Source organism: Eimeria mitis, genomic scaffold (assembly GCF_000499745.2).
Source record: "Eimeria mitis Houghton genomic scaffold, Emh_scaff6, whole genome shotgun sequence".
NCBI lineage: Eukaryota > Apicomplexa > Conoidasida > Eucoccidiorida > Eimeriidae > Eimeria > Eimeria mitis.
Genome location: NW_013574225.1, coordinates 89,251 through 98,783, shown reverse-complemented (window position 1 = coordinate 98,783; position 9,533 = coordinate 89,251). Strand labels below are relative to the sequence as shown.

Here is a 9,533-nt window from a genome sequence, read left to right as displayed (position 1 = left end):
GCCCTGGGCTCAACGCCCAGGATGCCTAGGTACCGCGGAAGGAGGTCAGCTGCTTTTGGGAAACTCTTACCTTAAGTCTTTGCCTTCATTGCGGCTCGTCTCTGGTCAGGTCAAGGCCAGAGAACTAGCTTTACGCAGTAGCTCTGCGTCGTTTGTCCCCAACGACAACACAAACGCAGATGAAAAACACAACTGTGAGTCCTAGTAGGGATCCAAGTTCCCTTACACGATGGGATGATGCGAATCCATAACACTAGAGGTACTGCAGGCGCTGTAAGCTGATGAGATGTGGGGAGAGCCCTCAGTCCCTTACATGCTATGCTGAGATCTGTTCAAGATAACTTAGAGTATTTCTCTTTAGTATAAATATTTGCAGTTAGCGTTACGTATTACTAGGTTGTATCTCTTAAGGACTACTCTGGGGCGCATCCACAGAACCGCACAGCTGAGTATAGCGAGCTGGCAGGTAATAACTGTCATACTGAAACAACAACATAACAAACCAACAGAGGTTAAATGAAATTATTTCTCTCAGTTTTCTCTCCAAAATTGTTCCCTTCTGCAACCCTACTAGAGCAGGCACTGCGGCCTTTCGGGCTGGGAGAGGAGACGGCGTAGAATGTTGCAATGCCTTTTGCACCAAGGCTCATGCCAGCCTCTCCTATAGTCTGCCACTTCATGAAGAATGTTTAATGCATTCACCATTGTTACACTCAACGTACATCAATAAGCACTCAGACACATCCACTGTTCATACAATCCTCACTCATTTCACAACGAGCACGGCATTGTTGCCGTGATTGTAGCGAGTATTCACTACAGGTTGGAGGTAAGCCTATGATGTAAGCCAACGTGTTGATCCGAGAACGAATGGCCACACCTAACTTATGGCTAACATTTTTGCCACCCTCCGCTCTCTGCAGATGGTGCGCATTTATTCGATCCATGTTATTCGGGTTAAAAGGAGTTGCTGAACATCTTGCCTGGTGGGGCTGCTCCCTCCTCCTTTCACGCGTATGTAACTTCCAACTATGCTGACTTGCTTATTGCAAAAGAAGCAAATGCGCTTGTTGGTACCTCCCCCAGGCTTGCTGGGTGCCGAACTTGCCGGCTGCTGTCGGTTAGGTCTTCATACCTTTTTTGGCAGGTCTGGCATTCACAGTCCCAATATGTAGATGCTCTACATGTTTGACATCTGCAAATGCGCTTCCTTCCTTTCCAGATAAGGGGGCGGGAACTTCTCTCATCTGTGTGTAAACACTCAATATTCCCGGCAAGGTACACCGTTCCACCCTTCGCCGGCTACCGGCTTTTTTCTGTGGCACACTGGCCTGCAATAAACCATTGTTATGTAAATTCCGAGGCGGCCGGCCGAGTTCTGTTCACCAGTGACTGATACTTCTCCACGCAAGGCTCTATCGGCAGCTTCCCCTGTTTAAGTGTTCACAGTTCGGCCATCGCTTGTTCTTTCGCCAACCTAAGAATACATCGCAGGCATGCCGAGGGGCTCCGCAGGTCCGTATGTGCCAGGAAAAACGTGACACTCTTGCTTAAAAGTAAATGTCATTCTCTTGCGTCGCCTACTAAACAAGATGGCAGTGCAAGTGCAGCTCTTTGGGTGCATTTTCAAGACAAAGGCAAAGCTTAAAAGAACCGAAGAAATTCTCCACTACCACCCCATCGTTGCGTCCATCATCTCTGTAAGTTCGGAAAAGGCGGATGCACTCTTCGTTGAGTTGCCTTCGCTATGAAGAAACTTTCCGCTTGATCTACTCCTCACTTAACGGCCGATCAATATCCATTATGCAGGGGGCGAAAAGGGTTGAAAATATGGCTCTGTTTCTATCTCCAGTGGGCGAGAGGGGGAAAGGGACGGCTAGTCGATCAAGGGCTAGGCGAAATGCTAAGAGGGGGAGTAGATTAATGACTGGGCTCCCCGTCTCATTGGAACAAGCGCAACATCAGTATATTACAATTGGAATATCCCCTCTATTCCTTTCTTTTCGATGTTTCTTCGCTGATACTTAGTGGTAAACGTCAAACCTCCCACGGGAGGTGGTGGGGCTCTGCTCGGGCGTGCCCCAGTGAAAAAGGCGGTGCTGCCAATTGTAACGACGGTCTTGAAACTCAGACGTGGACTGTGTGGAGGTCAGAATACCTAAGTTAAGACTTACCAAGAGTAGCTGATCTCCCCTCTCGCTACCAGAGGTCTTGAGCAACTCGTGCTGCAAAGCAGCTGCACACGTACGTGTACTGGAGACCCTTCTTGATGCACGAAATAACATCCATACAGCTTTTAGACGCTTAAATGGGCAATATTCACCTGAACCCAAGTATGAACACACGTACAAACATCAGAGAAAACATGCTCTAGCACGCAGGGGGAACGAAACGGAAGAACAATTGTGCCTACAGTTTGCAGAGGAGGAGTTCGAGAGGATTTTTGCCTTGTGGAGCGTACTCTGAGCTCGTCTAGTGCAACCTCAAGATAGTTTCCGCGCCCATGTCAATTTGATTGCTTTATCCAAGCTCTGTGTCAGAGCTGATGCCGGGAGCTCAAGGCGGCTGGATAGTAGCGGTGCTGGGAAGTTCCTCTCAGAAAACTTGCTGCGAATTCTGGTGTATGTGGGCCAAATTTTTGCGTCAATGGCATATCACCTCCTCAATGCGTTCTATCTCGATCTCTATCGATATCGCACTATATATCGCATTATATATGCCGGGATTTATCTTTTGCGTTATCTTTTACAGCAATAAAACACCGGAAAAGATAATCAGTTTGGGCGCCTTCCCACTCCAGTTCGTTATTAGATATTAGAGTGGGGAATGAAGCGAGTACGTCCTTATCCATTACAGCCTATTGTCCTTGGCACAACACCGGGGCGCGGACACCTATTCAAGTACAGAGACGGGCTGGCTCGAGCACGGCTTTCATCGCGCCTGCCAACCTCCTGGGAGGTCTCCATCACTGATATACAAACACCCCAGTCCGAATTCATATCATCAGCAGGGCTTATGGCTTACGGTGCAGACTAAAGAAGGATATGGGGCTAGCCTGTTTCTCCATAAGCAGCGGCAAGCACCCCTGAGCACCCGCAGCCAAGACGAGACTGCCCACCAGGAACTTTGCAGCAACTCTTCCCGCAAGGTGCACTGACATATCTGGCGCTTTTCAAACCCTGATGCTCCTTCCGCCTTCTTCTTTGTCTTCCCTACCGCGCGTGCTGTCCTCTCTGGATATCCACTGGAGCCAACTTGGCATATACCACAAGTCGTTCTTCCAGCGGCACTAGCGGAACTCCCCTACCGTGACTGAAAGTGTCATTTGCGTTCTTTTTCGCATTTTGGGGGAGTAAAAGCGAGGAAAGCGACGATTAAGGCTACATAACATGGAAGGCATTCCTTCTTTGCAGACGTTCGGCCGTCCGCTTGGTTATCACTCCTTGCCGTGCCTCACGGCTCGCACCTGAGCTGCAGCTGTGCGCCAAAGGGAAGACAAGAGACGTTCGTCGTATGCTGCTTCCTAGCCACAGCAGACCAAATGCAAGATGAGCTGTGTAAGGCAGCTTCCATCGAGCCTGAGAAGGACTGCTCGGACTTTAGTTGTCGGGTGACAGGCCCGAACAAGCCCTCCTCAAAGGATTTCAGCCCACGGGTAAGTGGCAGCGCTTGACCTTCCCATGGCACGTGCTAAACCTTCTTTTGAAGCTCATCTTGTAGTGAGTTGTGACCGTCGGAGCTGCCGACTCAGTGGTAATTTCTTTAGTTTTGCCTGTGATGGTCAGCTCGACCGGCTGTACTACGAAGACTCTTGCGCAAGTATTGGAAGTGGAGAAGGTGAATACCTCAAATCGCTCTTTTTCATGATATGGTGTAGTGATTCAAGGAGACGTCCAGAAACGTCTCCCTTCCTGTGGCCTTCGATATGCATGTATTTTTGCTCTGGCTACAGGAAGGTGTAATGTGTGCGCAGGGTAGCCTAGTTCAGCAGTATGCGTCATTTCGAGCTCGTTGCTTGGCCACAGAGATCCGTTCCCAATGGATCAGTGTTTCTGCACGCAAGTCAGTAGAAAGTTTCAGCGAAGTGCAACATTGAACTCGCAGGGTTTCTGGACATGACAGCCTCCTGCGTGGACGAATAAAAATACTGCTTGAGATTACTGTAGGTGCCTAGCAGGATACCTCTGGTGGCATGAGAGTGGCCAGCGGTTTCGATGACTTGGGCTGTATATGTCAAGAAGGAATTTGAGAATCGCCTTGCCAACGCAGCTGGACAAAAGCAAAACCTGTACTCACTCGTACAGCCAAGCATAAGCGGAAAAAAGACCCAGCAGAAACAAAGGGCTGGGTATATCTGAGAATTGTGGAACCAGGGTATCTGTTGGGTGCAACGCTTCAGTGGATACTGAAAGCAATATTTTAGTCTCCTTTCCAACGCGTGTTATCGTAGATCACGCATTATGTGCTTTTACACGCGAGGCATGCGACAGGTTCGCCAACTGCCTAGTAAATCAGCGCCAGTCCAGTGCTGTGCCGTGTTTGCGCGGTAGCTAGTGGTATTATACCTCAGAGGATCGACGTCAAATACCGAAGAAGTCGTTCAATAAATTGTTAGTGTGCATGTCAACGGGAGTGTACCGCTGCTGAAGGTGTTCTCTAGATATGTTTTTGCGTGCGTTGAGCAGTAGGGCTCTCAAGTGCCCTCTGTTTGGGTTCTCCCAGCAGTGATGCCGTATACTGAGTACCATTTATACAGAAACTAGAGTTGAAGCGGCAGTAATCACCCATCTGAAACGATTTCTCTAAGCAAAGCAAGTCTCCCATGCATGTTTCCATTCCTAGCTAGAATACAGTGAAAGCCCGCAATCGACGAATGCGTAATTTTCCTTCGGTTCGTCTTGTAGAAGGCATAACCAATAATGCCTGGGTCATGGTAGTTCAGGGCAGAGTCCACTGTGGCTACTCTAAAGCACAACTCTGAAGGACTTCTTGCGCATTTCTTCTTCAATCACTCGTAGCAGCTAAACTGCATCTCGGAGCACGCCTATGCCTTGTATGCAAGGAAGCAAACAAGCGCAAGGAAAACTGTGTAGCTACATAATAGTTTTACTACCATGGTTATGGTTGGCCCAGCAGAAAATAATCATGGGAAAGTAGCAATTATGCATACTTGATCTCCGTAGGCTAGCAACTTCGAGGAATCGAAATGAAAAGAACAATTGATTCTACTTCATTTAACATCAGTAATTAGAGTGGGAGTTCCCATATCCAAACTCAGACGCGCAAGCTGGTGCTTCTAACCAGCCGGATCCTTGTGTGGCTAGCGTAGCGTTCCTCATTTCCCAAGTTCCCCAAGCAACATTTATACGTGTGAACACACTGCAGAAGTACGACGCCGGCAAATTTCCTATTTTAACATTTCCAGTTAGTAAATTAGTGCGTAAATTATATTGACAGCATGTTGATGTATGCAACCTCTGGCAGGTGACGCTCCGGAGAGTCAACAATCCTTAATGGTGCCGCATTGGAGCATTAGAGCACCTATATTTACTAAGATTTTTCATTTTTGTTACGATTTCAAGTTTACTAGGCCAACTGTTCTTTTTCCCAGTGCCCCGCATGCAGTCCCGTGGTCCCTTTGCTGCGAGCACAAGGCGGGGCTTCCTGTAAGATGCAGTGGCATGCTGCAAACTTTGTTCTTCCAAAGCTCCGCAGAAAACAAGAGGGTTTGCTGTTGGAATTGGGAGAATGAACGACCCAAAAGAAGAAGCTTGCTCCTGATCCCAGCTCAATTGTGTCAGTATCGGGAGGACAAGCCAGGTCAAACACACTGACTAGCAGAGAACGTTAAAAGCCGAAGATGGATTTTATGTACGAAGGTCGTAATGCAGGGGTCTTACTTCACTTAACTTCGCTGCCTAGCAAATGTGGCATAGTCGGGGATTTTGGGGAAAGTGCTGAACCGTTTTTAGAGTACCTTAAGGAAGCTGGGTTTTCCTATTGGCAAGTGCTCCCTGTCGGGCCTTGCACTTATTCTGAGTCCCAACCCGGTTGCCCATACTTGAGCACAAGTTCGTTTGCACTGAACCCCTTGCTCGTTTGTCCTGTTGGTTTAATATCTCTTGGACTTGTGACCGAAGAAGAAGTAAGTCAGTTGGTCGCCAAATGGCAGGCAAAGCAACAAGAGAGGAGAGCCCTTAATAGAGAATGCTCCTCTCATGATACGGTTGAGTATGGTGACTTCGTTGACTACCATGCAGCCAAGGGCTACAAGGATGAATTGCTTGCCGCTGCATACAATGCATTTATTAAAAAAGCTCCTACAGAGGAATACGACGAATTTTGCAAAGCCAACAAATTTTGGCTAGATGGTTATGTGCTATTTGAAGCCATACAAGCAAGGCATCCCGATGCCGCCTCGTGGCTCGAGTGGCCAGAGGAATATAGGTCATACAGAAATCTCGTAAAGAACGAATCATTACTACAGGGCCTTGAGATGCTTAAAGAAGAGCAAAACATCACTGACAAGAACATTACAGGGCCAGTTGAGCAGCTTCTACCGCAATTTCACCGTTTCGTGCAGTTTATACTTTCCCAACAGTGGAGCCAGCTGCGCCGTCAGGCCAATACAAAGGGGATCAAAATCCTGGGCGACATAGCTTTTTATGTCAATATGCATTCTAGCGATGCCTGGAGTAACTCGGAGATGTTTCAGATGGACACTGCTACCAACAAGCCCCTCTACGTTTCTGGTGGGGAGACGAAAATACTGATTGCAGACTACTGTTTTTAATAGATTGCAGTTATGATTGCCATGTATAATACACGAATAGAAGGGCAGCAGTACTCGTGACTCCGAGTGTGCTGTTCAGTGCTTGCGATGCAGGCGTTCCTCCAGATTATTTTAGCGCCGAAGGGCAACTTTGGGGGCATCCGGTTTATGCATGGGATGCACATGAACGCACGAATTTTAGCTGGTGGACTCGCCGTTTGGCTAAGAGTTTCGAGAAATTCGATGCATGTCGACTTGATCATTTTCGTGGATTCGAGTCATACTGGAGGGTACCGTACGAGTTTGCTATACAGCATAAAAGCGCCAGAGATGGAGAATGGGTACAGGGGCCTGGAACAAAGTTGTTCGATGCAATATTCAAGAACATGGGCTGGGAGAATCCTAGGGTAAATGTTGCCACAGCCTACTCGGAAGCATTGTCGAAACACAGAAAGCAGCCAACGGTAAAGGAACGGCTTGCCAACATTATCAGCAAGCACGTCACTGCAAAGTCGAAACCGCTGAAGAAGACCTCTGGAGCCCCACACTCGTTTGGAACGCAAGGAGGAGGCGATACTTCGAGCCCCGCACCCTTACTGATAGCAGAAGATCTGGGTTTTATCACTCCTGAGATCGTTGCTCTTAGGGATAAGTACAGTATCTTTAGCATGCGCGTCATGCAGTTCGCCTGGGCAGATAAAGAAAAGGGCTTGCGCTGTGAACATCTTCCGTACAATCACACAAGGGACTGTGTTGTATACACCGGTACGCATGACAATTCGACGTCACAGTCCTGGTGGACAGCAGCTTCTGCCGAAGAGAAAAAACACCTTTTAAACTATCTTGGTGAGTCTAGCTGGCGAATGTTAATACCCATACGCATGGAAGGGCTAAACACTTGAAAGAACACCCGGTACACTAACATACCTGCATCCCGAATAAGGGACGTGCTTTCCTAAGCGGGAAGTAACAACTAGTCAATCAGCAGCAAGTTCTCCGTTCTAATAGACGAAGGCACCTCAGTAGCACTAAACGTATGGGACGAGAACTTATTTTCTTCTGGCTGGCATGTGTTTAGGGTTAAGAGAAGAGCCGCCAAGCTTTGCAGCTCACAGGCGCCTAGCCCACTTGGCGCTTCTTAGCGTGGCGAACCTCGTTATCCTACCAGTCCAAGATATATTGGGCTTAGACGATAGAGCTAGGTTTAACCTTCCCGGCGTCGATAGCCCCAAAAACTGGAGTTGGAAACTCAGCAGTCTGGGGCCTCTGTATTCGCCAGAAAACCTGAACCCGCTCCGCGAACTGCTCATTCTATCAAATAGATCTAGTTCCTCCGAATAGCTGGGACAGTTTAACCTGCGATGCATGCACCATGTGTGTGGCATGTTGATCCCGAATCCGTCCACCCTTCAGGTGTCCTGCGAGCAGCTCCACAGAGGTCTCGAGCTGGCGTGGAGAGAAAAAGCGATATCCTGAGTTGCAACATTGCTTCTTACAACTCTAGTCGCATGGAACCCCCACGTAAAAGCATGCCGATGCCCCCCCTTGGCGCATGCGCTAAAACCGTGGATATTTTTTAAAACGCTTGCTTGACCCTCGGTTTCCAGTCTGCAATCAAGTAGAAATCCATGCTCCAATTTCACGCAGATCATGCAGCTTCTGATTCTCCCCTCTGCCCCAACAACGCGGCAGTTCTCCACGGAGGAGAGGGAATGAGGGCTGAGTTTAGGCAACCTCAAAAGGCCTAGACAGGAAAGAGAAGTGTAACATGGGAGAGATGTAACACGGAAAGGATGAAAGCGGCATCTACTGTTGGTGCGGATACTTGTTGCTACTGCTGCCAGTCGCATGTTGCTGACGAGCACCAGCGCACCCGCGTGGAGTATCCGATTGCCATATAAGGTATTTAATGGCTTCCGCCTGAGTTGGGAGGTGAGATTTAATGCTGTCACATATCTTGTCGCAAATACGTAGTGAACTTCAGCAGACGCGCAGGACCAACGAGCGCGTGAGGTGGCTGGTCCCGCCAGCCAAATAGGGAACACATCCCAAAATATGCGAAAGTAAAGGTGTGTCCGGCTGCGGCACCCGCCTAGCAGTAGGTAGAGGGAGGGGACATATGACAGCTGGAGAACAATTATCCCTAATGGCATACATATAAAAAGACGTTGGCCCTTCTAGACGACGTTGTACGTATGGCGACCTTCTTCAGCTACCCTCCCTCCTTTATACCTCCTTTGCTGACAGCCTTAACCGAACAAACGCCTTGATTGGGAGGCAGTAAAAGAACTTTTTCTTCGGTGGAGGTGTACGTTTTACTTCTTAACTCACCCGAAGCCATAGCGGTGCTAATGGTACCTTGTTTATCGGAAGGGACTGCCTGACAACGGTGGATCTATCCAATAAAGAGTACATACTTTCCGGAAAGCACATAGACTCTAGAGACTTCCCCACATGCGCCGAGATTTAGAGTATGCCTGACTCAACAGAGGAACAAGCTATTAACTAAGAAAACTTAAACAAGGGAAGCTTGCGATAGGAAACTGCTTTCTGAAGTATCAGTCGTTGGTGTTCAGAAGCCCCGCAGTTGAATCGGAGCCTCATTATGACCGATTCACAGCAGGGCTGTCCGATGGAAAGTGACTGTCTATAATTGGCTGGGCCGCGGAGAGGGTACTCAGGGCTGAAAAGCAGGAACATCTGCCTATCACTGAAAGAGTCGCTTCCATCTCATGAGCGAAGGATTCACATCCAGAAGGCG

General features: G+C 48.5%; 1 protein-coding gene across 1 annotated transcript; it reads left to right on the top strand.

Moving 5' to 3' along the window:
• Positions 1-5,860: 5,860 nt before the first annotated feature.
• On the top strand, positions 5,861-8,113 carry EMH_0095230 (4-alpha-glucanotransferase, putative; the record flags this gene model as incomplete). The annotated part of the gene is made up of 3 exons (XM_013500890.1): positions 5,861-6,752; positions 6,887-7,537; positions 7,851-8,113. 3 exons carry the CDS (start codon positions 5,861-5,863, stop codon positions 8,111-8,113), a joined length of 1,806 nt encoding a protein of 601 aa, XP_013356344.1.
• Between the last annotated feature and the right edge of the window lie 1,420 nt (positions 8,114-9,533).